The following is a 27,960-nucleotide window of genomic DNA, read 5'->3' as shown; positions in this document are numbered from 1 at the left end:
CAATGCAGACCAGAGACCAGCAGTTCCCCAGGAATCCTCCAGGACTCCAGCACCAGATGAGAGCTGCTCAGACATCCAGTCTTGTGGGCACTACCAGATTCTTGGCCTTTCCATCAGGAGACAGCAACTGTTGGATTACCTGGACCATAGCCTATAAGCCACTCTCATAAACACCCTTCTAATATGTATACACACACACACACACATAGTCAATTTGCCTTAATCCTTTAGAAAACCCTAACACACAGGTACATACAGAATCTATAATGTAACTCCAGTACTAGGGGAGTCAATTTCCTCTCCTGGCTTCTGAGGGCACCAGGCACATAAGCGATGCACAGATATACATGCAGACAAAACATTCATATAAATGAAATTTTAAAAATGAAAAGAAATTAATTCCTTTAATCTTACTAGGCAGAAGCAGGCAAATCTTTGAGTTTAAGACAAGCCTGATCCACATAGCAAGTTCCAATCCAGATAGGGTTTTAGAGTGAGACCTTGTCTCAAAACAAAACAAAAATCTCTTCAGGATTTACTTTGATAAAAAAAAAAGCGATGCAATGATTTTAAAATTTTATGCACAGAAACAAGCAAATTATAAGCAAGACAATTTTTTTTTTTTTTTTTTTTTGGTTTTTGGAGACAGGGTTTCTCTGTGGCTTTGGAGGTTGTCCTGGAACTAGCTCTTGTAGACCAGGCTGGTCTCAAACTCACAGAGATCCACCTGCCTCTGCCTCCCGAGTGCTGGGATTAAAGGCGTGCGCCACCAACACCTGGCTTCGATTTTTTTTTTTTAAGTAAGAAAAGCCAGATGTAGTGGCTAACACCTTTAATCCCTGCACTCGGGAGTCAGAGGCAGGTGGATCTCTGAGTTTGAAGCCAGCCTGGTCTATATAGTGAGTTCCAGGACAGCCAGAACTACACAGAGAAACCCTGTCTTGAAAACCCCCCAAAAGACAAAAAAGGTGGCACAAACCTTTAATCTTAGTACTTAGGAGGCAGAAGCAGGCAGGTCCTGTGAGTTCCATGCCAGCCAAGGCTACACAGTGAGACCCCTGGAATCCCTGTGTCAAAAAACAAACAAACAAAAACACAACAACAAAAAACCAGAGAAAAGAAAGAATAAATCTAGGGGCTGCATTGATAGCTCAGCAGTTAAGAACACTTGTTGCTCTTGCATAGGACCCTCTCAGCATCCACATGGTTAACTAATAACCATCTGTCCATTTCTACAGGATCTGATGCCTTCCTTCCATGGACACTGCACACATATGGTGCACAGACATACATGTAGGCAAAACACTCATACACATAAAATAAAAAAACAAACCTAAAAAAGAAAACTGGCAAAAAAATTAAAATAAAAGGACAAATCCATGGGACTCAAGATTTAATAGATTTCAAGACTTGTATCATCCAATAATTAACATAGAATAGGCCACTAAAAGAAAACAGACTTTAGTAGATAATTGATTTCCAGTGGATACAAAGGCAATTCAACAGACTGACCTGAGTTTCATTCTGGAAGCACAGACACATAAATAAGTGCAAGGGAAAGGGAGGGAGGGAAACAGGCCAGAGAGATGTCTCAGGAGGACCCAAGTGGTGACGGAGAACAGACCCCTGACACCAGCTTTCTCACTTCTGGGCTGCACTGGCAACAGAGCAGCACCTATGGCACTCACTGGGCTGGGCGACTACTCCGCTTTGTCATAGTGGATTACCAACTGGGAATTCCCAATCTCTGAGATGCAGCTAGACAATGGCACACGGCAGTCCCTTCCATGGCAGGCTACTGCCACGACCCTGGGGGGAGGGAGCACTGAAGAAACAGCTTGGCCTCTCCCCCATCAACTTTTCCAGTTGTGCTCACCAGGAGACGGCTCTAAATGTACTGAACACAAAATCTAAGTTTTCTCAAAGCACTATGATTTTTGTTTTTTTTTTGCAAAACTTATTTTGTAACTCAATTGTATTCCTCTCCAGTGAAAATTTTGTAGACAACAATGTCATATGTTACAATGTCAAAAACTGCTAGACTTTGACTGGCTTCTTCCCAGATCCTCAAAGGAGGTTACTGAATCTGTATCTTTGGTCAAGAACCATGTTGCTTCCACAAAATGTGAAAAAGTCCAAACAAGTCAATGTTTTACAGGCTAGCTTGCTCAGTAATACAGCTATCATTTACAGATTGCCCCAAAGAAGCACAAGCTATTCAAATGGACCTCAGTTCCATTTATCAGTCTGGGCTGAATTAAGCAAGACAGGGTGAAAACAAAGCCAAAAGCAACCAAGCAGAAGACAGAGCCCCCTGTTTCCCACCAGGCCACACTTACCATAATCACAGGTGGGCTGGGCACTGGTGTCAGAGTATGTCGACTGCAAAGTGGTTTCAGATCCTTGGACAAAACCTAAACATATACACAAGGTGGTTAATTTCCCCCAAACCAGCCATAGGAAAGCAACTAAGGTGACATTTCAATAGAGACTAGCAGGCAGGTCTCCCTTCAGATGAGAAACCTCTAAAACTTGTAGATTCCAAACTTTAATTAAACCCTTGAATACAACCAGTAGAAAGGCAGTCATGTTTAACTTCCTACAAGGACTACTAAAAATGTGTAAACATTTAAGTTACTAGTCTACTGTGCTGAATGAGTATCCAAATTATCATTCTATTACATAAGGAAAACACTTGTATCACTACAAGAAAAGTTACCTCCATCTCAAACAAAAGTGAGACTAGTTTTAAAGTTATGTTACTGTCAAAAACCCACTCGGGAGTCAGAGGCAGGTGGATTTCTGTGAGTTCGAGACCAGCCTGGTCTACAAGAGCTAGTTCCAGGACAGCCTCCAAAGCCACAGAGAAACCCTGTCTTGAAAAACCAACAAAACAAAACAAACAAAACCTTGCCTCTTTTTGAGATAGGGTCTCACTCTGTACCTCAGACTGGTCTCAAATTCACAGTATTTCTCTTGTTTTAGTTGCCTAGGCACTAGCTATTACAAGCAGAAGCCACCATACCTGGCTTATAATTTTAGTTTCCCCCATATGAAAAAGTGTGCACTGCCTGACACTTAAAGAGGAAGGTTTGGGGCTGGTGAGATGGTTCAGTGGGTAAGAGCACTGGCTGCCATTCCAGAGGACCTAGGTTCAATTCCCAGAACCAATATGGCAGCTCACACCTGTCTGTAATTCAGTTCCAGGGAATCTGAAACCAATGCACATAAAATTAAATTAAATAAATATATAAAAAAGAATAAGGATCATTAGATGTCCAAGACCAGGCTTGACTACACGAGATTCTGCCTTAAAAAACAAACAGAAGCGTGTATCAGCAGGGCAGTGGTGGTGCATACCTTTTATCTCAGCACTCAGGAGGCAGAGGCAGAGGCAGGTGGATTTGTGAATTTGAGCCCAGAGTGGTCTATGGAGTGAGCTCCAGGACAGCCAGGGCTACATGGTAAGATCCTGTTTCAAAAGACAAAACAGGACAATAAAAAGAAGTGTGTATTAGCTTGGTGTGTTGTTAAAGATGAAACCCAGGACATCAAGCATGATGGGCAAACATTTTATCTCTGAGTTTTATACCTAGACCTCATTGCTGTGTTTGGCATATTTATATGGAATTAAGTATACTATACATAATAATACTATACAAAATATAAGTGTATCTAACCTTAAATCTGGTTGGTTTGTTTGCCATTTTTTTCCTGAGTCAGGATTTCCCTTGTTGTAGCCCTGGATGTCCTGAAACTTGCTCTATAGACCTGGTTATTCTAGTTTGCCTCTGCCTCATGAGTCCTGGAATTAAAGGCGTGTACCACCTATAGTCAGTTCTAACCTAAAATGTTACACCCTCCAAAACCTAAAACTTTCTGGTTTTTGTTTTGAAACTTTATTTTATGTATGTGTCATTTTGACTGAGCATGGCAAGAGTGGTGGCTAGATGGCATCAGATCCTTTGGAACCAGAGTTACAGACAGCTGTGAGTTGACATATGGGTGCTAGGAAGCAAACCCTCTATAAGAGTAATACCATCTCTAGACCCCTAGGGTTTTTTGTTTGTTTGTTTTTTAAGACAGATCTCTGTACCTACTCAGAGCTGACCTTGAACTCATCACTCTTTGTCCTGTCTCCAGAGTGATGGGATTACAGGAAGATAACCATGCCTGATGTCAAAATCTAAACCTTTCTATCGCCAACTTGAGGCTACAGGAGGAATATTCCACACCTGACCTGACCTGATGTGACAGATTGCAATTCAAATGCAAGTAAATTAGTATTATTTTATAAAAATTACCTTCAGGTAACTGGATGTGGTGGTACACATGTGTAATCTCAACACTCAGGAGGCAGAGACAGGGATTTTTTTTTTTTTTTTAGTTTAAGGCCACTGGTTTACATAAAAGTTCCAAGCCAGCCAGGTCTACACAATGAGAAAATAAAACTAACCAAAACAAAAACCTTCAGATTATGTGTACAGGGTGCATGTGACACAGAAATGATTTACTGTTTAGTCTTAGGTCATCAGGGATATTAAAAAAAAAAAAAATCTGAGCCGGGTGTTGGTGATGCACATCTTTAGTCCCAGCCCTCAGGAGGCAGAGGCAGGCGGATCTCTGTGAGTTCGAGACCAGCCTAGCCTGTAAGAGCTAGTTCCAGGACAGTCTCCAAAGCCACAGAGAAACCCTGTCTCGAAAAACAAAAACAAAAAACAAACAAACAAAAATCTGAAAGTACTTTGGGTTCCAAGCATTTGGATAAGGGACTCATCCACTCTGTAGTAGTCACTATGAAGCCACACATGGTACACCTGTAACCGTATACTCTGGGAAAGCAGAGGCAGGAGGATTGTGCGTTCTAGGCATGCCTAGTTTACATAGGGATGCCTCGTTTAATACAAGATATATATCTTGTATATCTTTTAACACTTAGTGTTGAAATAATTATTAAGAACCACTAAGAGCCAGGGCATTGGTTGTGCATGCCTTTAATCCCAGCACTGGGAGGCAGAGGTAGGCAGATCTCTGTGAGTTCCAGGCCAGCCTGGTCTCCAGAGCGAGTGCCAGGATAGGCTCCAAAGCTACACAGAGAAACCCTGTCTTGAAAAAACCAAAAAAGAACCATTAAGAACTGGGCGGTGGTGGAGCACGCCTTTAATACCAGCACTTGGGAGGCAGAAGCAGGAGGATCTCAGTAAGTTCCAGGCCAGTCTGATCTACAAAGTAAGTTCCAGGACAGCCGGGCCTATTACACAAAGGAACCCTGTCTCAAAAAACAAACAAAACAAAACAAAACAAAAGGAACCACTAAGCCCATGACTCAAAAACCAATGACAGCACTTCGAACAAAAACATACATCAAATACCATCCACCCATCTGGGTACAAATTCCCATACAGTTGTTCAGTGGAAGACTTACAGTCTAAGTACTAGCACTCATGAGGCTGAGGCAGAAGGACCACCATGATTCAAGGCACTGGAATGTAGAATAAGATACCCCTCCACCACCTCCCCCTAAAAAAACCCCCGAAACAATAGCCAACACTGAACTCTTAACAAGTGCTTCCCTGCTGGATGGTTTACATACCTCACTCCATCCCCATCAAAGCCAGTATAGGGAGATCTCATTCCCTGTCCAAAGTTCTTAAAAAGTATCTACTTTTCAAGTCCAAAGAGTTCTGCAAATCAGCGACTCTCAGAACTGGGGATGAGGTTGGATAAATCACTTGACTACAATGCTTAAGGCTTCCATCCCTAGCACTTCATGAATACAGCAAGTGCCCTCTGCAAATGTGAACAAACGCACATTGGGGCCAAAGGGACCTGGAAGAATGAATACTGTTTATGAATGTGGTACATTATGAATATGGTTCTTACTTTGTGGTCCGTGGGATGATCCCAGACCTCTGGCATGCTAAGCCAACACTAGGTCACTAAGTTGTATCCTAGTCCCTAGTGTATTTAATTGCAGGCTAGCACCCTGACCACATGCTTCCTTCTCCAAGCTGGAATTCCAAATGCATCCAGCTGCAAGGGCTGCAAACAAGAAAACTGTGGACTTAGCTTCAGCTTTTACTCCCCATGGAAGAAACAGAGCCTGGCCTCCGGGAAGGAGAAAACAAACACAGAGACCTCTTTGCAATCCTCCCTGAAGAGGTTGTATTCAATTAGATCCCCCCCCAGGGGTCCAGGACCTTCCCATGATGCTGAAATTTCAAGTACTGATAATTCAATAATTGTCTATAATAATTGGAGAGAAGGCTCAATGATTAAGAATACTGTCTGCTCTTTCCAGAGGTTGTGGGTCCAATCCCAGAATCCAAGGTGTGGCTCACAATCATCTGTAACTCCAGTTTTATGGATTTGACACACCCTAAGACCAGGCATTCACATGGTGGTGCACAGACATACATTCAGACAAAACACTCATATGCATGAAATTAAATAAATTAATTTCTTTAACAAACAAACAAACAAGTCCACGGAGGGGCTGGATAGATGGCTCAGGAGTTAAGAAAAACTGCTGCTCAGTCATGAGGACCAGAGTCAGATCCGAGCATCCATGTCAGGCAGCTCACAGCCACATGTTAACTCCAGCTCCAAGGTCTGGTCTCTAGTGGCACCTTCATACATGTTGATACACTCACACAAACACATAAACGCACAAGGACACGTGTAAATCCAATAAAAATTTAAATAAGTAAAACAACAAAGCCACTGAAAGCCAGGTTGGGGAAATAGCTCAGCTAGTAAAATGCTTGCTATACAAGCATCAAGACCTGAGTATCAACCCAGACCCACATAAAGGGATGGTAAGAACTGGGATGACAACACAGGTGATTCCTTGGGCTTGCTGACCAGCCAGCTTAGCGGAATCAGGAAGTTCTAGGCTAATGGGACCCTGCTCAAAAAAAAGTAGCTGGGACCAGAAAAATGACACCAAAGTTGACCTCTGGTTTGCACACACACACACCCCTCTGTACGTATACATGTATATACACAACACTAAACATAAAAAATATTCACTGGGGAATTCATGTATAGAGAATAATCAGGATGATATAACCAATCCCAACTTTTCCAGTTTTGTTTTTTGTTTTTAGAAATGTGATTTTTTAAAAAAAAATTATTTATTATGTATACAACATTCTGCTTCCATGTTTATCTGCACACCAGTAGAGGGCACCAGATCTCATAACGGATGGTTGTGAGCCACCATGTGGTTGCTGGGAATTGAACTCAGGGCCTCTGGAAGAGCAGTCGGTGCTCTTAACCTCTGAGCCATCTCTCCAGCCCCCAGTTTTGTTTTGTTTTTAAGACTCAAACCACCTTTAATGTGCCAAAGACAAATCACTTTATAAAAATCTTGAACACATTTTAAAACATCAACTTTGGACAAAGTACACAGATTTTAAAAAACACAAACAAGACAATAAATACAGAAACACCATCCAATGGCCTGATCCTGCAAAATCAATATCTGGATCCCAGTATAATTTAAGACTTTTAAGTATTCATAAAAATATGCCTAGTCATGGTCCTCTCTATCTGAATGCTAACTTGTTCTCTCTGTCCATCTCCACAACATTTCAACTTCAAGTGGCCCAAGGTTCAGCTGTGGCCTGTCAGTTAGACATACCATACAAAATAAACCTGTATCTAGCACTGGACAGAAATGTTTACTTTCAGGACATATGGGAATAGGCAACAAGTCAAACTTTAACAATCTATTTGACAGAGAAGAAAAGAAAAATGTATTGCACGTAATTGAAGAAATTTCCAGAGCAAGGGAAGACCTGCTCAGCAGCAGTAACCACCTTTAGCAGCATGTTGCTATACAGATCTATCCTGCTATACATCTTACAGGGCAGAACTTCTTAGGAAAAGTGGAGCTTAATCTGTCCCACACAGTTAAAAGCAGCCCCCCAAAATCTTCACCTCATTAAGTTGTCTTAGAGATGAAGAAACACGTTGCACAAGGTGAATGCATCCCTTGTGGCAAGCAGGAATCAGCATTTTTGCTCTCTAACTCCCAGCCTGGGATATCAGCATTTTGCTCTCTAACAGCCTGGAATATCTTCCTGTGTATCATACTGTCTTTCACTCTATTACTTTTCCTTCCTTATGAAAAAGCCCAGGTTCTAGCCAAAATGTGTTCTGACATTAAAAACTGCTTGATGCCTTGTGTCCCATGAGGCTAGGGGACCGCCAGCCAAATGTCTGTTTTAAGGACTCTCCACATACTTGACAAGGTATGTTAAGTCAATCACAGGCTAACTTCTTGGACCTCTGCTGGGATTATTCCCTAAGCCTCTAGCAACTCATCCAAGGCTGGGCACCTGCCCTTTTCTCCTCTCCAGCCTGAGTGTGTTAACTGTTCAGGCAATGTGAGCACCTGCTGCTCATGAAGGAGACATGATGTTGGAAGGGTTCAACTAGCAACATGGAAATACCAACCTATTTCAACTGTTCAGGTTAAAATGTTCAAACTCAAGAGCAACGGGAGAAGAAAAGTGTGTGCGGTAATGACTTAATTCACTTGCTGAGTCAATCATATTCCGTAAGTGAGTGGGACTAGAAGAGAAGAATAGAGCTGAAAGCCTGGGGGAGGAAAATGGTGGTCAGAAAGGAGGAGTCAACTCAAGAGTTCCCGGGACTAATGAGTCTTGATTTGTGTCCCTGAAAAATACTGTTTGCAGTAATCTGCCAAGTGTCATGCTTAGTATGCCTTGTTGCCTCCAGAGTCTCCTTCTGAGGAAGGAGGGAAGTGCCCAACATTTCAGTGTTTTTCAGTGGTCATTTCAAGCTCCGTGGCTCCAGTTCTTAGACAGCTGCACTCTGTCTCTGCTGCTTCTTGTCCTTCTTTTGAACCTTTTCCACTCTTCACCGGTTTTGGTGGTTCTTTCTCTTTCTTGTTTTTATTCGGCATGGCTGGTGCAGGCTGCCACCGCCAGGGGACTTTGTCGCTAGTCGGCTCTCGCTTCCCCTTTTCCAGGATCCCAGAGGCTGCGGCGTCTCTTCCAGTTTGTTTGTTTGTTTGTTTCTCTTTTTAAATCTGTCTATAACAACACTACTACCAAAATGCTCCCAGGCTTTATGTAATATGGTAATTTCTGAGGTCCACTGCATTGCTTGAGTAATGTAATGAGGTTTCTTTTCAGGATCCCCTGCCCCCAATGGTGAGGATCTGATTCAGACTCCACTATTGAGCCATATCTCTAGCCCTGTTTGGCTTGCTCAGTAGGGTCTAGATACATAACCTCAAATCCTTAATTCTGTCTCCTGCTCCCAAATTACATGAATGCACCATGGTGTGGTGAGTAGTTTGTTTATTAGGCAAGCACTCAATTACTGCACTGTATCTCCAGTCCTCTTTTTATTTACATGACATTTTGAGATGTATTCACTTAGTTCCCAGACAGGCCTCAAATTCACTCTGTAACCCTGACAGGTGTTGAACTTGTGAGCTTGTATCATTTAGAGCATAATGGCAAGAAGTCTGCACATGGTTAATAGAGATACACTCCCCACCCCCACCCCAAATGTTTTCAGTCCTCTACCGGCTGAACTCACAAACACAAAACTTACAGATGTAGAAGGCTAAGTATACTGTAACTGTAATGAAATGCCACATCTTAACAAACACATATTCTGAGTTCAGCAAGAGAACTGCAGAACAAAGGGTTTGTGTTTAAGACATGAGGCAGTCTTAAATTCTCCACGAACAAAAAACTAGAGATAGGGACTAACAGGTGGGGCAAACCTGTATCCCTAATACCAGACAGACAGGCAGACAGAGACAGAGACAGACAGACAGACAGACAGACAGACAGACAGACAGACAGACAGACACACACACACACACACACACACACAGAGAGAGAGAGAGAGAGAGAGAGAGAGAGAGAGAGAGAGAACTTGTCAGGCATGCAGAAGACCCCGAGGCTCCATCCCCAGTGTTGCAAATAGAGAGAGAGATGGAGAAGGATGCTGATAACCAGCCTCTGAGATGAACTGCAAGGATTCTGCCTTCCTGAGATGATACAGTCTCCTCCACCCCCAATTTGGAGTAAAAGAGGTAGCTGGTGTGACCACTAAGTCATGCAGAAATGACTGACTTTTTCTCCTTTTTTTTTTTTTTGTTTTGGTTTTTTGAGACAGGGTTTCTCTGTGGCTTTGGAGCCTGTCCTGGAACTAGCTCTTGTAGACCAGGCTGGTCTCGAACTCACAGAGATCCGCTTGCCTCTGCCTCTGCCTCCCGAGTGCTGGGATTAAAGGCGTGCACCACCACTGCCCAGCCAGAAATGACTGATTTTTGAGCCTTCTGGAGTGTTCTTTCTTGTCTGGGGAAAAACAGCTGCCATGTTGTTAGGGTTCTTCTGGTGGCCCTACAGAGCAACCCGTATGGCAAACCAACCACAGCTAGCATTAATTGGCCAGATACACGAGTTTGAGTCATGATAGAGGTTGGGACTCCTGTACCAGACAAGCTTTCAGATGACAACTGTCACCCTAAATGTAACCTAGGCTAGAACCACCAGCTACAGCACTTGTGGCATTCTGAACCCAATGAAGCTGTGAGATAAGTGTTCTATAAAAAGACCAGTACATGTCAGACCTTTGTTTGAAGGCCTGATTCTAGATCCCCCCATCCCCCCCACCCTGCTGTTTTTCTCCTGTTCCAATCCTCTCCACTTGACACTAGAGATGGGTTCCAAAGCTGAATGTGTTGCTCTTTCAGTTCCCAGCACCTGCATATCGGCTCACTACACTTGTAACTCTAACTCCAGAGGATCTGACATGCTCTTCTGGCTTCTATGGACTTCCACACACATATGCATACACCCATATATTAAGCACATACACATAATAACAGTGGCATATACTTCAAAGCTTACAGGACTTAACCTCTAAGTTATACTAAAGTGACTTAATCTAACACAAAGGAAAATGAGGCAGGAGGACTGCCATGAGCTCAAGGCCAGCCTGGGATACATTATATAAAAGATGGAAAGCCAGCCTGAGTTATAGTGTGAGACTATTAACAAACAAAAGTGTCCTAAAATTTCTTTGAATTTAGTAACCTTTTATGAGTTTTTGTTTTTTGATAGAGTTAATGTAGCCCAGGCTGGTCTTGAATTTACTTACATTCCTGTTTCTCAAGTGCTGGGATTATAAGAATGTACCACAAAGCCCAGCTTTCTAGTTGGCTTCTTTAGTTTTTCGAGACAGGGTTTCTCTGTGTAGCTTTGGAGCCTATCCTGGCACTCGCTCTGGAGACCAGGCTGGCCTCGAACTCACAGAGATCCACCTGCCTCTGCCTCCCGAGTGCTGGGATTAAAGGCGTGCACCACCACTGCCAACGCCCAGCTCTAGTTGGCTTCTTTAAAGGGGAAGAACCATATTATAGGAAGAAGGGAACTGGGATTGTCATGTAAAACAATCTTGTTTCTAGTTTAAATTTAAAAATCTAGAAAAAAAAGAAATTAAAAAAAGAACCATATTATAAAGTTACTGCCGGCTGTTTAGTCTAAGGAGAGGAAGGAGAAACTAATTATCTCATTAGCTTGGCTACTTCAGTGCCCACAAAACCCAGGGTTACAGCCTATAAAACCTGGAGCTGAAACTCAAACTTGACCATTAGTGAACTAATTCCATTATCAAGCTATCCCATAAGATCCACTCATTCATCTTCTTGTTCTTCAGTAGCCCTGTTTCTAAATGCAGAACTGTTTTCAATTCTTCATCAGAAAGGTGAAGAGTATTACATCTTAATTCTAGAGATATTAAGCATGAGTTCTACCTAATGACTTTCCTTTCTAACTACTACTGCTGAAAAACCTCCCAACACTTCTACCTTAACCTCAGATGTTTAGCACACACACACACACAAAAAAAATTGGTGGTGGAAGCCATACTAGACATTTCGGGCTGCAGAGCAGCAGCTCTCTCCTTTATCCACTAGATGTCGGTAGCACTACTGCATAGCAGCCCCTCCACACTCTAAAATGAGACAACAAAACAGGACTCTAGATATTGTCAAATGTCCCCGAGAGGTGGGAGGCAGGCAGAATCACCCTGACTGAGAACCACAGGCCTAGGGGATGGTTGTTAGAAAATCTAAGGTTCTTCGAAAGCTTTTGATCAAGTACTGGCGTAAGGAGCCTATACAGAAGCTTAGGTTCCATTCAAAGCCTTGAACATTCCCCAGCAGAATGTGAGTTACCCAGCAACCACATAAATTCAAGCCTGAAATACCTACAGCGAAGTGGGAAGCACTGTCTATGGCTCTGACTGATAAGATTCATTGGTCACTGCCAAGGCAAACCCAGGCCGTCTTGGCAGCTCAGTCAGATATGATGTACAGTCACTCAAGCATATTCCACACCTCCTCATCCTGCTCATCACCCACTTTCCTCTTTGCTCAAATACCACTGATCTCCCGATAGCAAGATTTAAGGAGGTAGGCTGTTGCAGTCCAGGACGTTTTGCAGCAACAGCTTATTGGGCCAGCTATCTTCACTCTCATTCCACTTACATGTCTTAAACCTCATCCCTTCCCAGTGGCCTCAAAGCTCTCTATGTAGTGAGTGGCTGGATTCCTTCAGGATACCCAGGGCCCAAGAATATAGTGAGCACTCATTTATGGGTCTACTAATGTCTGCCCTCGACTATAAGCTGCTTAAGAAATTTTGTCAGTATTCTCAGTGCCTACTCATCACCTTTTCGGTGAGCTGAATGAATTAATGTGGAAAATAGTCAATCGTCGCCAGGGTTTCAAGCTCGGTCCCTAAAGCTCCCTGCATAGCTCAGACCCTTCATGTATTTGCTAATCTCCCCTCGGGGCCTGGCGCTTCTCCCAGCTTTGGACCAGATGAAGAGGGGAATGGAGTGAGGAAGAATCGGCGACGTTTTGCACCGAAACTGTGCGGGGGAGGCAACGGCGACAGCAGCTGAGACAACGGACTGATCTCAAAAGCTCAGGCCTAAGAAGCGATGTCTTAGGACGTGGAGGTCCGTGGGGCACTAGCCAGAGACGTGGGCGGTGGCAGCTGGGACCTAACGCCGAGGCTCGGGGCCTAGGGTCACAGAAGACACAAGCAACACCTGGAGGAGCCAGGAGTCCGGGATGCCCGACTGAGGCCACTGGAGCCGAGGCTTGAGGGATGCGACCCCGAAGCGAAGGGCCTGAGGCGCCATTTTGTGACCGCAGAGGGCAGTGACCGCGACGCCACGGGAGGCGTGGGCGAGCCTGGCGTGGCTCAGCCCGTCTTTGTCCCGCCCCGGCCCGGAGCGCGCCCTTCACCCGGCTCGGCCTACCTGTGTAGCTCATGGCGGCAGCGAACGAGCGAGCCGCAGACACAGACCGCTACTCTGCGCGTCTGACGCCACAACAATCTCTGGGGCCCCGGCTACACACGGCCAGCCCGCCCCCTGATCTCACTGGCTTGTGTCAGCCTCGGACTTCACGCCTATTGGGCTAGTTAGCTGTCCATTTCCACACCTCTTCGCAACAGTGGTCGGAGACACTGCCAACCCCTGATGGCCCCGCCCCGCCACCGCCTCCTGTTGACCAAAGTCTGCGCTGATAGGCCAAGTGGAGACGACGGAGAGGTGGAGTTCGGAGGGGCGGGGCTACGTGCAACCCAGTGGCACGAGCGCACGCCTGGCGGGCGCCGGGTGTCTCTTCGCTGGACGTTCGCGCGCCCGTGGTAGTGCAAGTGTTTGTCCTGAGCTCCACCACTGAAATGCTAATCAAAGCCGTTCATGTGTTCTTTTGGCCTTCAGTTCCTACACAAGAATGGTAAAGCCACACTGAGATAAGAAAATTAAGATCTGACAAATATTACATGAGATAGTTTAAATAAATGAGTCTGGGCACGTGTGGTTAGGTGACTCCTGTAATTCCAAAACACAGGGGCCTGAGGCAGAAGAACGGCCTTGAGTTTGAGGTCAGATTATGCTATATGAGTTCTAAGGGACTCCAGGTTGCACTTTGACTGTCTCACGGAAAAGGCTGGGACCAGGTTCACAAAGTCGTATTTTCGCATTATTTATCACATAACACATCTTTGTTATGGGTTGTAAGGGCTGAGGATGTAGCGCGGTGGTAGAGCACTTTGTTCTAGCATGAATGGAAGGCCTGTGTGAAGTCCCCAACACGGCTAAATATAAAGATGCACGTTTAAATAGACAAAACCTGGTCATGGTGGCTCACACCTGTAACCTCAACACTTGGGAGATGAAGCGTGGAGGACCATGTTTCAAAAATTAATAGTTGGTATTGGTGGCACATGCCTTTAATCCCTGCACTCACAGGAAAGTATCTCTCTGTGAGTGCAAGCACAGCTGATTTTACAGCAGATTATGGCCAGCCAGGGTCAACTCTGTCTCAAAAAAATTTTTTTTAGATGTTTGTGTATGGTATTTGTTATGCAAGCAATATACATAAATGTATCATGTATTATTGCAAATGCTTCACATATGAGAACCTATGCTCAATGCTCAGTTCCACAAAACAAAAAGCACAGCCCAGTACCAGTCTTGTTCTAAGCACCATACCTGGCTGTGTGGAAAGTCACCATGAGACAATCTCATAATTGTGGGAGGGAACACTGTAAATAAAACTTAACATTTGGGAAACTGCATCAAGCTGTGCTTCATACACTTTTGTGGTTTGGGAAAATTTTAAAGTAGGGTGTCATATTAGCATTAAGTAATGGTTATCAGTTGAATTTTTTAGGTTTATGTATGTTTTGCTTCAATGTATGTCTGTGCAACCACGTGCATCCCTGATGCCTGAGGTGGTCATAAGAGGGTGTTGGTTACCCTGGATTGGAGTTACTGGCTGTGAGCTGCCATGTGGGTGCTGGGAACCAAATCCAGATCCTCTGCAAGAGCAGTATGTGTGCTCTTTGCCACTGAGCCATCTCTCATTTCTTGTTACCAGCCAGTTTCTTTAGGGACAATAATAATGGTATTTTTTTTTTCTTTTTTCCCCGAGACAGGGTTTCTCTGTGTAGCTTTGGAGCTTATCCTGGAACTCGCTCTGGAGACCAGGCTGGCCTTGAACTCAGAGATCTGCCTGCCTCTGCCTCTCGAGTGCTGGGATTAAAGGCATGCGCCACCAACGCCTGGCTAATAACAGTATTCTTTAAAAGTCTAGATCCTTCAAAGAAACATACTGAATTACTGTTGGTATGACATAATTTAGATGGGGAAGGGGAGGTATGGTGCTATGATTAACAAGGGCTCACTTTACCATTTATCCGGGATAAAAAACCTGGCTAACACTTCCTCCCCAAATGGACTTTTGCAGACCTTGTGGCCCTCATACCCATGGAAGACCACCATTTGCAGTGCACTCTGCATGTGAATGCAGAACATGCAACAGAGGTCTGCTTCACATGCATTACTGCTTTGGGATGCCACACTGGCATGCAAACAAGGCCCATATCTCCTCTAGATTCTGTAGTTTGCTTTGTGTCATTTGCCACAGCCATCATTTCACCCAAGACTTTCTTTAATTTCTGATGTCCTAAGGGCTTGAGATCAAGTCACTCAAAGGTTAAGGCTGCTTCTTTTGAGACCATAGAGTCACTTAAGCAAAGATTTGTTATGCTTAGGAGTTTTAGGAAAAGGTCCCTCTTGTAAGAATGGTAGGTGACCCTTGCAGAGACAGCTATCAGTGTACAGTAATGGATAAAGAAAACCTTTCCATGTTAACTATGTGCAGAGACACAGTCATCAGTGTACTTAAGTGGGTGTGAAGGCCCTCCCATGTTACTGTCATTGGAACTTTCAAAATCCACTCTATTGCTTTTATGTTAAAAAATTGATTTTTAGCTGGGTGGTGGTGGCATTCATCTGTAATCCCAGGACTCGGGAGGCAGAAGCAGACAGATCTCGGAGTTCGAGGCCAGCCTGGTCTACAGAGTGAGTTCCAGGACAGCCAGGGCTACAGAGAAACCCGGTATCACCTCCCATCATCATCATCACCACCACCACCACCAAATGCTACAGAAACATGTTTGGGTTAGTTCTTACCATGAGAAAGTCCACTTCTTTCCAATCTTGGATATTACCAATGACAGTGGATGATGAGAAGAGCCACCAAATAAAAGAACACACCCTCACCCTCCCCTCCCAAGCTAGACAAAGCAGCCTGCTAAACTCTCCTTCCCAGGCAGAGAGGCACAGTACGGGAGGCTGAGAAAAAACAGGGTTGGGTAGGGGCCTGCTGCTGTCCACACCCCATGAGATCATTCCCACTTGGCTGGGTAGTGAAAACGATGAACTGAAAAGACACATGAGATAAACAACAGGAGCCAACGGAATCTTATCACCTCAGAGATGTTCAATAAACATTAGCTGAGCAAGAAAATATGGGTAAGCCAGGCATGGTGGTACAGGCCTTTAGTCCCTTGGGAGACAGAGGAGGCCAATCTATGTGAATTCAAGGATAGCTTGGATTAAAAAGTGAGTTCCATGACAGCCAGGGCTGTTACACAGAGAAACCCTATCTGGAAAAACCAAAGGCACTGTAAAAAGTTAAAATCAGGCCAGGCAGTATCAGCACATGCTTTAATCCCAGCATTCAGATCTGAGTTCAAAGCCAGCTCTACAGAACTAGCTCCAGGACAGCCAGGGCTACACAAACCCTGTCTTGAAATACCAAATAAATGATTAAAACGAAAACAAAACTCCTTTCCTTCTTGTTATTTGGGTTCCTATGTCTCTTCTTAACATTTACCTTGAATCCAGGAAGGGATAGCTCAGTGGCAGGGTACTTCCTTGGAATGTTTGAGGCCTGGGATAAGGTCTCCAGTGCTGTATTTAAAGTCCTATCTTAAAGATAGCTGAGTCCCAACTCTGCCACTTCATTCCCACCCAAAGCTCCCAGATGTGTGTTTTACCCAACACCTACAAAGAATTCCTTCTCTTGGTAATAGCACCAAGGCCAGAATCACTCCTGCAGGCATGTTATTGCTGCTGGTTAAACCCAACCAGCCCTTCTGTCTTGGCTCCCTTCCCAGACCAGCCAACCAGAGCTCTGGTTTCTCCACTCAGGGGAGCCGATTCCCCAGGCAACCAGAGCCCCCACCATCCACAGTATCAAGGGCCAACAGCTGAGAACTTGGGCTTATCCTCATCTGTGTCTGGTCAATTTGGTGGCCAGTAGGGAAACCCAGGGACTCTGGCCAGGCACAACGCTAATCCCCAGCCCCAGCTGTCAGCCAGTGCCAGCCTGTCCACTCGACAGAAAAACACACACTGGCTGCCTGCCCTGGGGTATTTCCAGAAGAGAAATTTAATCTAATTTACATATTTCTAGGTACATTGTTAACCAAAAGATGGCCACTGAAAAAGGTTAAAAGGTCAATTAGCTCCCGGTATCTAGCTAGCCCAGGATTGCAAAATAAAAAGATCCACGTTCCTTATTCTCTACACAAAACGCATTTTTTAAAAAAGTGAAAGATCTAGGGAGCTATACATAGAAAGCAACAGTGAAAAGGGGAGGGTGGTAGGGGTGGGGGAGGAGAGTCCCACCCCTCACTCTACCCTCCCAGCCCTGGAGCCCCTGAGGCTCTGACATGGCAGGAGGCAGCTGTCAGCTCTGAGCTCTTTCCAAGCTAGGAAGGCCCCTTTTTGGGGGGCAGCTAACAAGAGTTTCCGTGGCATTGTGGGCTCAGTGGGGGCTCCCAGGCCCTAGTGGGTTAGCAGAGGGAGCGTGGATTCCCCTGAGCAAGCACCGTGGCATGATGTGGTTGGTCGTTTGACTTGGGAACTGTGGGGGCTAGAACAGATCCCAAGTCTCACGAGGTGCGTGTGCGTGTGCGGGTGCGTTTGCCTGTGCATGAGTGAGAACAGATATTCATGGGGACAAGAGGAAACAGGGGTCTTTGGGGTCTTTGCAAATGGCCACGGATGGCAGACATAGCCCTGCCTGGTCGCTAGACACAGGGAAGTGCTGTTCTCCCCTGTAACCAGATTGGCCACCACCAAAGGCCTGGCTACAACCCCTGCTGGACCAACCAGGTGGGCTCAAGGAGGGTACCCTTGTGGCCCCAGAGTCCTCAGGCTAGGGGGAGGGTGGCTAGCTGGCTCCCGGCGCCCAGGTTGTAGTGTGCCCGGCCCCCAAAGGGCGCCGGTTTGAGGTTTTGGCTTGCTCCTTTGGAAACGGAAACGAAAGAGGGAATGGGGGAAGAGGACAAAGAGAAACAGGAGGGACAGGCGGTACAAGAGGGATCTGGAATGCTTGTACGTTAGGGCGCCTCGACAGCGGCTGTCTGTGCCTGTGGCGCCTGGGGCTCCTCAGGCGGAGGGTCTGCTTTGGAGAAGTTCATCTCCAGGATGTGCCGCTGTAAATGCCGCACCCAATCTTCCTGGATGGAGAGTGGGCCCTGGAATTCCACTTCACAGAACCTGTACAGGAAAATAGACAACACAAGTAGCCACTGCTTCAAAAAAAGGCAGGGGTGTAGTCCAGTCCAATTGCTTAGTCATATCTATCACTACTCAGTATAGATCTGTCAAGACCAAGACTCAAGGGAAGAACTATCTTCCAATGGACAGTCACCTCTTCTAGTCTGCTGGGCGTGAAGTCTTTAGTGCTAGGTAAGCAGGGGATTCTCCAAGCGTCTCTGTCACCGATGTGTATGCACTGAGATGATGGTGGGTACAGAGAAGCAAAGCCTGTTTAGCTCTCACAAGAACCATCCTTCCTCTTCCTTATGATAGCCTTAAGCTAGGCCTCCAATGAACATATGCCTAGAGCTTGAGCTCTGGGGCTCCAGAGAGTTGGGTTGAAATTCTACTTTTTTTTCCTTTGGTTTTTAGGTAGACATGATCTCTAATTCTGTAGCTCATACTGGCCCAGAAATTATGTAATACAGCTGAATTTATAATTGTGGCAATCTTGTCTCAGCCTCTCAAGTGCTAGGCTGATAGGCCTGAATCATCACACACAGCTTGGATACTACTTTTAGCTTGGCCTGTACTATATAGCCTGAGTTGAATCACCTCAGGTCTCAAAAGTCCATATTTGCTGGTATCTGGTGCTTGTGTATTAAATTCAGTGCTCATAATAACTCTATCAAGTAGGGCTGAATGATATTAAAAAAAAAAAAAAAAGGGTTTTACCTTGCAGCCCTAGCTGGCCTGGAACTCCCTATGTAGACCAAGCTGACCTTGAACTCACAGATACACCTGCCTCTGCTTCCTGAGTGCTGGAGTTAAAGGTGTGTATCACCACACCAGGCTGAATTCTTTTTAAAGGTGGAAACATGGAGGCAGGGAGCAGGTAAGCTCTTGTCTGAGGTCACCAAGCTGTGAAGTGAGTCGGTCTGGTTACAAAGTTCAGGGTATCAGGGTGACACTCTCAAGTTCCACTATCAAGGAGAAGCTTTTTGGATTTTGTTTGTTTGTTTTTAGAGACAAGGTTTCTCTGTGTAGACTTGACTGTCTGGAAATCACCTTGTAGACCAGGCTGGCCTTGAACTCAGAGAGACCCGTCTGCCTCTGCCTCCCAAGTGCTGGGATTAAGGGCATGTGCCACCAATGCTCGGTGAGAAGCCCTGCCATACCCCAAAACCCTGGGCCCCACCATACCCAAAAACAGCCCATGGCACCCTATGTCCCAACCTGCACAGAGACTCACATTTCTAAGTTTCAAGTAGCCAAGGCATAGCTAGGTATTAGCATACCTGCACTTGAGGGTATAGATGTTCCCCACAAACTTGACCAGTGATGTTTGGGGGGGGCGAGGCACCAGGGAAGGGACTGGTCGGACCCGGGGTGGGGGTTGCCGCACTTCTTCCAGCTTCTGTTGCAGGTCATTGGCCTCCTCACCACCCCGAGCTGCAGAGGCATCTGGGGGTCGGGCTTGTCTGCGTTCAAATTCTAAAGCAGAGAAAGGGATAAATGATGAACAGGAGGGCTAGGGCCCTGGAGGCACCCCTGTTTTCAGTGAGCACAAGGGGCAGAGGTTGTTGGGACTCAAGACTGGACACCAGGACTGGAGAGATGGCTCAGTGGTTAAGAGCACTGGCTGCTCTTGCAGAGGACCTGGGTTCAATTCCCAGCACCCACATGGCAGCCTGTAACTGTCTGTATCTACAGTTCTGGGGGATCTGATTTCATCATACCAATGCACATAAAATAAAGTTAAATAAATTATTTTTTAAAAAAGAAGAAGATTGGACACCATATGCACAGGTGGAATGGCATACTGATAAGGGGAGGGTATTCAGCAACTGAGATGTAGTGGTTGGATGAGCCCTAGAAGATGTCTACTGCCCTCCCAACCCTCCTGCACCAGCACTTACTGTTAATATTCTGCCGTTGGTGCTCCTCTGACTTCACGGTCCCAGGTGGGCTGGTTGCCAGAGGCCGTTCACCACTGTCAGCTGCCCTGCCAGCCTCAGGCCCTGGCTCCCCCCCAGCACTTCGGCCAACCAGGGACAGGCCCCCAGGTGCCAGCCCTAGGGGTGGCCGCTTGTCACTGTCACGGCCATGGCCAGCACTGCGGAACTTCTTGGTAAAGGGGCGGCCACCCTGGATGTAGCTTCGGTAGGCGCCCGCTTTCTGAGGCCGGTGTTTGATCCACTCACTCAGAGTCTCGATGGGAGAGCCATTGACACACCACTCCGTCACACCGAACTGCCGAAGGTGCGCCCTCGCATGGCTGGCTAGGGCTTTGCGATTTTCAAAGTAAAGGCCACAAAGCTCACAGCAGGCCTCGGTGGCTACAGACAGAGGAGGTTGCTGTTCTAAGAGTGCAGGCATACCCAGGTGGCCTAAGCAAGATCAGGACTAATCCCACCTCCCACAGGGACCTTGCCTCAGGGGCCCTGCTTGCCCTGACAAATGCCATCCCAAGACCCTACCACCCACTGCTTACAGGAGTGGGAGGTCTTCTCATGGAGAGTCTTTGCCTTGAAGGGCAGTTCAGTCTGGATGTAGGTCTTGGTCTTGACCTCTGCTGGGAGGAAGTGGTCTTCCTGTAGGGGCCGTTTGGTTGCCACTGAGCCCATATAGCTGGTGGCTGAGGGCTTAGCCCCCGAGATGGGTGACAGGCTGAGCTCCCGGGGAACCTGGGTTGGCCCAGCTCCTGGCTTTCCAGGCCGGCTAGCCAGGGGTGAGAGAGGCAGTGGGGAATGCATGGCCCCAGGAGCTGCTGTGGGGGAGCCATCCTCAGCCAGGGCAGGAGCCAGGTCTCCAGCTGGAGGCTCTTTCTTGATGAGGCACAGCTTGGACTTCTTCTTCAGGATCTCCCGCAGTGTGTCAATGGGCGAGCCGTTCACAGACCACTCAGTCACACCCATCTGGCGCAGGTGGGAGCGCGCATGGCTGGACAGGCCCTTGCGGTTCTCGAAGAACTCACCACAGAACTCGCAACGGATGTCACGCACTGGCTCTGCCCTGGATGCTGCAAGGGGTCCAGGATGGGGGAAGAGGAGGAGGCAGTGACTATGGGCAAGAAGCCTCCAAGCTCAAAGCCCAAGACAGTGCCAGCCTTCTGGCTGTCCCTATCCATGTGCCCCTTCCTTCCAGACGCCACTGAATTGCTACTTCATCTGGGCCTTCAGAGGCATGGCGTACATCCACCCCTTCTGTCTTATTGCCTCAAATTCTGACTTCACAGGTCTCCCTGAGTGAGGCTGGGCAAGCTACTTCCTCTCTCTGAGCCTGTTTCCTTCTTGGCAAGATGGACATGAAAACCCCATTTCCCAATGTTGCTGGGCAGGTCTAAGATCAGAAGGATTCAGTGCACATAGCAGGGAGCTGGCGCATAAGCTCTAAGATGAAGTCTCTGCCACACTTCCTGCTTATAGACCATCAACCCAGGAAGAAAAAAATAGTGACAAAGTGCCAGGGAAGCAAGTAACAGTGACATGATAGCAATTATGATACATAAGGAGCTTTTTGCAACTAGGCACCATGCTTAGTGCTTAATCACACTTAATTCTCAAGAGAACTGTACTGACACAGGGCAGGGATTATACTGATTTCCATCTTCCAATTGAGGAAACTTGCCCAACTCACCACTACATGATGGTGAAATAGATTTTGACTCAAACTTGACTCTGAATGTCAAGCACTGGATTACAGGAATGCTATACCTCCACTCCAGCCAGTGGCAGACATCACTAATGGATCCCTACAGCTATTCTCCCTTAGGAATCTGGCTGGAGGCCACTACCAATTGGCTAAAGAAGGCATTAGACATAATTACATGACTCTGCCTCTTCTGCACAGGAGTCTATGTCCTTTGGACTTACGTATCTCCCATTTCAGTTCTGTAATCTATGGATACTCCTAAGCGGGTATGGGGAGGAGATCCAGCCAACTGGTCTACTGGCCCTGGCACAGTCACACTTACACAGGTTCAAAGGAGCCAAGTCTTCTCGAGGGGTGCCCCAGGGGCCCTCAGGTGGGTGTGGTTCCCCATGAAGGGACCCTGGCGGCATCTCCCTCTTGATCTCCACTCTCATTTGTTCAGGCTTCAGTTTCTTGGGCAGGGAAGGAGTAGCAAGGCCTGAGAACATCTTCCGGGCCGTGGGAGGAGGAGAAGCAGTTGGTGAATGGCCCAGGGGACTGCCTGGTGGTGGTGGCAACTTCTTGGCCAGGGGTGAGATGTGAAGATCCGAGGGACTGTGAGCTTCTAATGAGCTGCCAGGACCTCCGCTACCCACCACCTTGGCTAGGGTTTTTGGGCTAGGCCCTGGTGGGTGGAGGTGTCCACCTGGCCTGGATTGGGTCCGTCTCTTCAATATCTCCCGCAGTGTGTCAATGGGCGAGCCGTTCACATACCACTCAGTCACTCCCATCTGGCGCAGGTGGGAGCGCGCATGGCTGGACAGGCCCTTACGGTTCTCAAAGAACTCACCACAGAATTCACATCGGATGTCTCTTGTTGGCTCTGGGCCTGAAGCTGCAGAGGAAGAAAAAGGGGCATTTAGAATCATGAGCATCACCAGGACAGCGGCCTGCAGGAGTCTCCTGTCCAGCTAGGCACGGGTAGCAAGGTGTCCATAAGCTAGGGTAGTGGAGGAAGGCGGTGCAAGTGAGGGAGCTGAGGGGTGGGGCCAGACCCTGGGCAGCGGCAAGGTGGGGAAGAGGGGGCTCTAGAGAGCTAACAGGGCCTCTGTCCTGACAGAGGGCAGTAGGAATACTCCACAGCTTTGTGGGTCCCAACAAGGACAGGGCAGAAGACAGGACGCAGCCAGCCTAGGTGCCACATGCTGTCCAGACCCAGGGCACCTTCCACACCAAAAGGTAGGACCTTCCCCTTGGCCTTCATTCTCAGGCAGGGTCATGGAGATAAATGTCAAGACCAAGAGAGAGACACCAGCAGCCCACTGCCAACAAAATCTCTGGGTTGAGCTGGCCCACTGCCAAGGGCCCCTATCTACTCCCTACAACAACAGGGAGGGAGTAGGAAGGGGGCCATGACCCCCCAGGGAGGGGCTCCAGGGCCCACAGGGAGGAAGGGCAGCTGAAGCGAGAACCTACAGAGGTTGAGAGGAGATGGCTCCACATCAGAGGCCCAGAAAATGCCGGCGGCCGAGAGGTCCTGCTTCCCCCAGGGGATGGCCATACCCGAGGCCTTCAGCTTGGCCTTCTTGGCCGGCGGTGGGGGAGGGAGCAAGGAGAGGGCCGTGGAGGCAGAAGGAGGCCGCCCCAGCTGGGCCAGGGCTCCCCGCCCGGGTGGGAGGCGGATCTGGATGCCGTCCCTCCTGATGAGCCCGTGGAGCACGTCTATGGGGGATCCCTTGGCATCCGGGTCGCTGACGCCCAGGTGGCGCAGGTGAGCGCGGGCGTGGCTGGACAGGCCCTTGCGGGTCTCAAACCAGGCACCGCACAGCTGGCAGTCCAGCTCTCTGCCCCCGTCACTATCTAAAGCTGCGGAGACAAAACACAGGGGGAGGGGGTTCACGGCCGCCACCTTGGTCGGCCCTAGGGGATGAAGGCAGGAGGGTCTGTCTGTTGTGATTTTCAGCTGCCCAGGTGGTTAGGGCTCCAAGTTTCATGCTGCAGACAGGTTTTTGTTTGAGTTTTAGAGGTTCTAACAGCCTGTTCCCTGCGTAGCTCATTGGCATCAAGTGAAGGCAGGGAGCTTAAGGATGTAGACCTGTGCTAACCCTAATGCTCCAGGCCCTCTCTCTTGGGACTTCGGCTAGGAGAGCCATGGGGGAAGACTGGAGATGAAGAGCAGGGGGCACCAGACTACCCAACGTCCCTACCCCAAAACCACAGCAGGAAACACGGGTATCACCAGGCTCTAATACCTGCAAACATATGGGAAAGCATGAAGGACACCTCAAAACCTGACAGCTCAACTTGGAGGGTTTCTTCCCAAATCCAACTTGCCAAGTGCAAAGCAGCCATAGTAGAGGCTGAAGCCTCAGCACATATGGCCAGGAGACATGAAAAAAAGGGGCAGTGTAAGGACTTCCTGTCTGGTAGACTGACTACCCATCTACCTGTATGATTCAAAATATCCCAGATTCCCACTAGGAAAGCCAGGTCCACAGGTACCCTGGTTCCCTTCACCACCCCACCATCAGTCCAGAGAAGGGCAAAAGCTCCTCTCAAGTGGCAAGTAGGACTCTAGCAGGCCCCTAGGGGAAGATCAGCAGAATGGGAAAAAAACGATCACCTAAGGACAGCCCAATAGGGAGACATAATGAGTGCTTTGAGCAGTACTGACCTGGGGGACCCAGGACCTGGGAGCTGTAGGCCTCAGTTCCTACCCTGTGTCATCCTCATTTGAGGACCATGTAATACCCCAGCACCCCCCTCGGCTCCTAGTACCCACACTCACTGAGATTCAGAGGCCCTTCATCCTCAGACTGGGACCACTGTGCCTTTGGGGAGGTCGGCCGGGGGCTCAGGGATAGTTGGGGGCTCTTGTCCTCAGGATTCTTGGGTGTAGGAGATCCTGCCAGAGTCAGTGGGGCCTTCTTGAGAACTGGAGAGCTGGATGGGTGGGCCAGGCCCTTGGCTGAGAAGCCTGGAGGTGATTTGATGGCTTTGTTGACAGCGGGGGCATCCATAGGTTTGGCCAGGCTGAGCAGGCCAGGCCTAGTGGCCCCAGCAACCAACTCCTTTGGTGAGTTGGACTTCTTGGTCAGGCTGGGGGGCAGCCCAAGGGGAGCGTCGGGCAGGCCCTTCTGCTTCACCAGCTCGTAGAGAAGGTCAATGGGAGCACCACTACTTTCTGACTCTGCGACCCCCAGCTGCCGCAGATGTGAACGTGCGTGGCTGGACAGGCCCTTTCGTGTCTCAAAGCAGGCACCGCAGACCTCACAGGTAGTCAGGCTCTGAGCTGGAAGGTGAGATGGGGGCCAGGATGAAAGGCTATGAGGCCTTACAGGTATACTAATCCCCATTCTCTTCCCCTTATCCAGGTTCAAAGTAAGTATTCTGTTTCTGCCAAATCCCTTTGATCCTGACAACAATTGTAATTTGGTGGGCATTAGTATTTCTGGTTTGGAAGTAAGGAAACTGAGGCTCAGAGAAGGGAAGAGTTGTGTCCAAGGGCGCACAGAAGGAGGCTGCAATCTCTGTGGTCCAGTCAGTGGGGATGCCTTTCAAGACCTGCAACATACCAGGGTGCCCCGGCAGCATGCTTACACAAATACATGTACACGTACACATATATCACACATGGAGCTGATACATACCCTACTCTCTGTAACTTGATGCATACTTCAAATGATAAGTCAGAGGTACTAGCCACAGCCCCTGCCCACTCCCCATCTGCTTCTTGGCCTCCCTGCCCAATTTCAATGATACAAAGGCGAGGTTGGTTTTGCCCCTCTTAACACACCTAGTAACTAGCAAGATGCTTATCATTACTCTGAACAGCCTTGTAGTCTAGAGAAAAACAAATACTTATCACATGAAAGGTTCAGAACTAACAAGGTTGGCTAGTGACCTGGGTTTGCGTGTGATCTCTTGCCGACCATGCCCACTGCTTCCCTGGATGCCCCTTCTTCACCCAGAAAGGTAGCAGCTGAGGGCCACACATATGGCCGAAGCTATTGAAACTCAATGTAGAAGACAGCTGGGTATCCACCTCCTGGGAGCGTCATATTGCTAGAAGGAAGATGAGTGCTAGCCTGGGGACCTATGTTAAACGACCAGGCCAGAGAGTGCTTCTGTGAGCATGACTACCCTGGCCAGCACACAAGCCTTGTCACTTGGGCCACTCACCCTTGAGGTCTGGCAGCTCCTGTTTGCTGCCATGAGGAACCTCTGCAGCCACTTTGCTGCTCAGCCGACTGGCCACCTGTTCCAGGGTCCCAGAGACAGGCAGGCTCTTCTTTGGGAGTAAGGGAGACCCCAAGTCCATGGCCACCATTGTGTTTTCCTCAGAACAAAGGCCTGTGGGGTGGAGGAGACAGGCTCAGCCCAATCAATAGTCAGGCTGTCCACCCCAAGAAGAGGACTGAAAGAATAATACTTCCTCATCCTTGGCATCTGCTCTCACTTCTGCAAGCCACTCATTCCATGAGAGCTGAGGCTGTACCCATAAACCCCCACAGCAGCACAATGCAGAGACAGTGAGATTGTCCAATGACAAGAAAGACAAACAGCAGTTTTAGCCAAGCAGAAGGTTCACTGATCTGAGAACACGTTGCAAGTTTGAAAGGAGACTCCTGTCTGAAGACATGTTAAAGGAAATGTCTCTCTGGATAGAACTTATAAGGGGGCAAAGGTGGGAACGTCAAAAGAGATAAAGACCAGAGTCGGGAGGCAAGAAGCTGAGGACAGGGAGGGGGAGATCTCCACCAGACAAGGGAGCTGGAACTTCAAATACAAGAGCAAGTCCCAGCAGTAATCTATTCATCATCGGCTGAACTGTAAATGAAACGATGTAAGAATCTGGAGCCTGGACCAACTTGGGGACAGCAAGAATGGGAACGACACAAGTTTGCACGAAGTTACTTAAACTTCCATCGAGCGAGGATGCCTCCTCCGGTAAGAGATATGTAGGGAGAGGGAATCAAGGATGGTTTTCTTAGTCTAAGTTTTCATTAAAAGGGTTAGGGATGGGAAGTACTGGGAGGCGATGGAGTCGAATTCTGAACAAGAGCTCTGAGGATGAAAGAACTGTGTCAGATGGGCTTCGGAGACGACCAGTAGAATGCAATAGGGCAGGGGGCTAGGAAGGTCGCTCCCTGCCCAGTCTGAGTCCCACAGAGGCAAGAAGATAGGTCAGAAGGCTAACGAGATCATGACACCGAGTACTTTGTCAAAGTCTCCAGGTAGAAGTGGGCGCGTCTGTCAGATGGGGCAGGGCCAAAAGTGGCTTTCCACACCGAGGGGGTCGGAACCGTGACAACTGGGAGCTTCTGAGACTCCGAAATAGGCAGGGGAGTTCTGTCAGAGCCGGCGAGAGTCCCGAGGAGCCACGGCTGAGAGCTGAAGCCTGCGACCCTCTGGGGAGCTGAGGGAGGCCGAGGGCCCGAGCGCCTGCGGTGGGGGAGCCACAGAGACCGGCCGGCGGGTGTTGCAGGAGGCGGCGGCACACACGAGAGGGACTCCGACTTTCCCCTCCCGGAACCCTTCCCTTCACAAACTCTTACCCGGCGCGGGCGCGGGCACGGGCACGGACACTGGCCCGGGCCCGGGCCCGGGCTCCGGCTCGGCCTTGGGCCCGTCCCGCGACGGCGGCGGTGGCGGCGGAGGCGGGGGCGGAGGAGGCGGCGCCGGGAGAACCACCGGGCCTGGACTCGGGGGACCTGGCGAGGGCGCCCCGTGGTCGCGCGCTCCCGGGCGCCCCCCGCGCGCGGCCCCGCCGCCGCCTTGCTCTCGGCTTTTGTCACTCGGCACTGGGCGGTGGAGGCGGCCATCTTGGCTCCGGCGCACGCGGGGCGGCCGCCCCAGGCGAGAGCAGCGGATCGCCGTGCGCCGCGACCGCCGAGCATGCTCTGCTCCGCC

General features: G+C 48.4%; 2 protein-coding genes across 20 annotated transcripts in view; both read right to left on the bottom strand.

Annotated features, from left to right (window-relative positions):
* Positions 1–13,475, bottom strand: part of Akap8l (A-kinase anchoring protein 8 like) — a 35,842-nt gene extending 22,367 nt beyond the window's left edge. For all 3 annotated transcript variants that reach the window (XM_027419489.2, XM_027419490.2, XM_027419491.2), the window contains exons 1-2: positions 13,327–13,475; positions 2,340–2,414 (exon numbers count right to left, since the gene is read on the bottom strand). In XM_027419489.2, coding sequence (XP_027275290.1) covers positions 2,340–2,414; positions 13,327–13,339 — 88 coding nt within the window. In that variant the 5' untranslated portion in view covers positions 13,340–13,475. The remainder of the gene's footprint in view (positions 1–2,339; positions 2,415–13,326) is intronic.
* A 2,870-nt stretch (positions 13,476–16,345) lies between these two features.
* Wiz (WIZ zinc finger) overlaps positions 16,346–27,960 on the bottom strand; it is a 29,220-nt gene continuing 17,605 nt past the window's right edge. For 5 of the 17 annotated variants that reach the window (XM_027419492.2, XM_027419493.2, XM_027419495.1 and 2 more), the window contains 8 exons: positions 26,230–26,400; positions 24,836–25,339; positions 23,524–23,913; positions 22,391–22,942; positions 20,909–21,436; positions 20,334–20,753; positions 19,713–19,908; positions 18,273–18,432 (listed from right to left, as the gene is read on the bottom strand). In XM_027419492.2, coding sequence (XP_027275293.1) covers positions 18,273–18,432; positions 19,713–19,908; positions 20,334–20,753; positions 20,909–21,436; positions 22,391–22,942; positions 23,524–23,913; positions 24,836–25,339; positions 26,230–26,400 — 2,921 coding nt within the window. Of the gene's footprint in view, positions 18,433–19,712; positions 19,909–20,333; positions 20,754–20,908; positions 21,437–22,390; positions 22,943–23,523; positions 23,914–24,835; positions 25,340–26,229; positions 26,401–27,960 lie in introns of all 17 variants that reach the window. The other 12 variants (XM_027419497.2, XM_035445075.1, XM_027419500.2 and 9 more) reach the window with 7 other exon arrangements.

The sequence above is a fragment of the Cricetulus griseus genome, chromosome 5 (genome assembly GCF_003668045.3).
Source record: "Cricetulus griseus strain 17A/GY chromosome 5, alternate assembly CriGri-PICRH-1.0, whole genome shotgun sequence".
NCBI classification, from domain to species: Eukaryota; Metazoa; Chordata; class Mammalia; order Rodentia; family Cricetidae; genus Cricetulus; species Cricetulus griseus.
The sequence above is the reverse complement of the archived record's forward strand: the minus strand, read 5'-3'. Positions and strand labels throughout refer to the sequence as shown.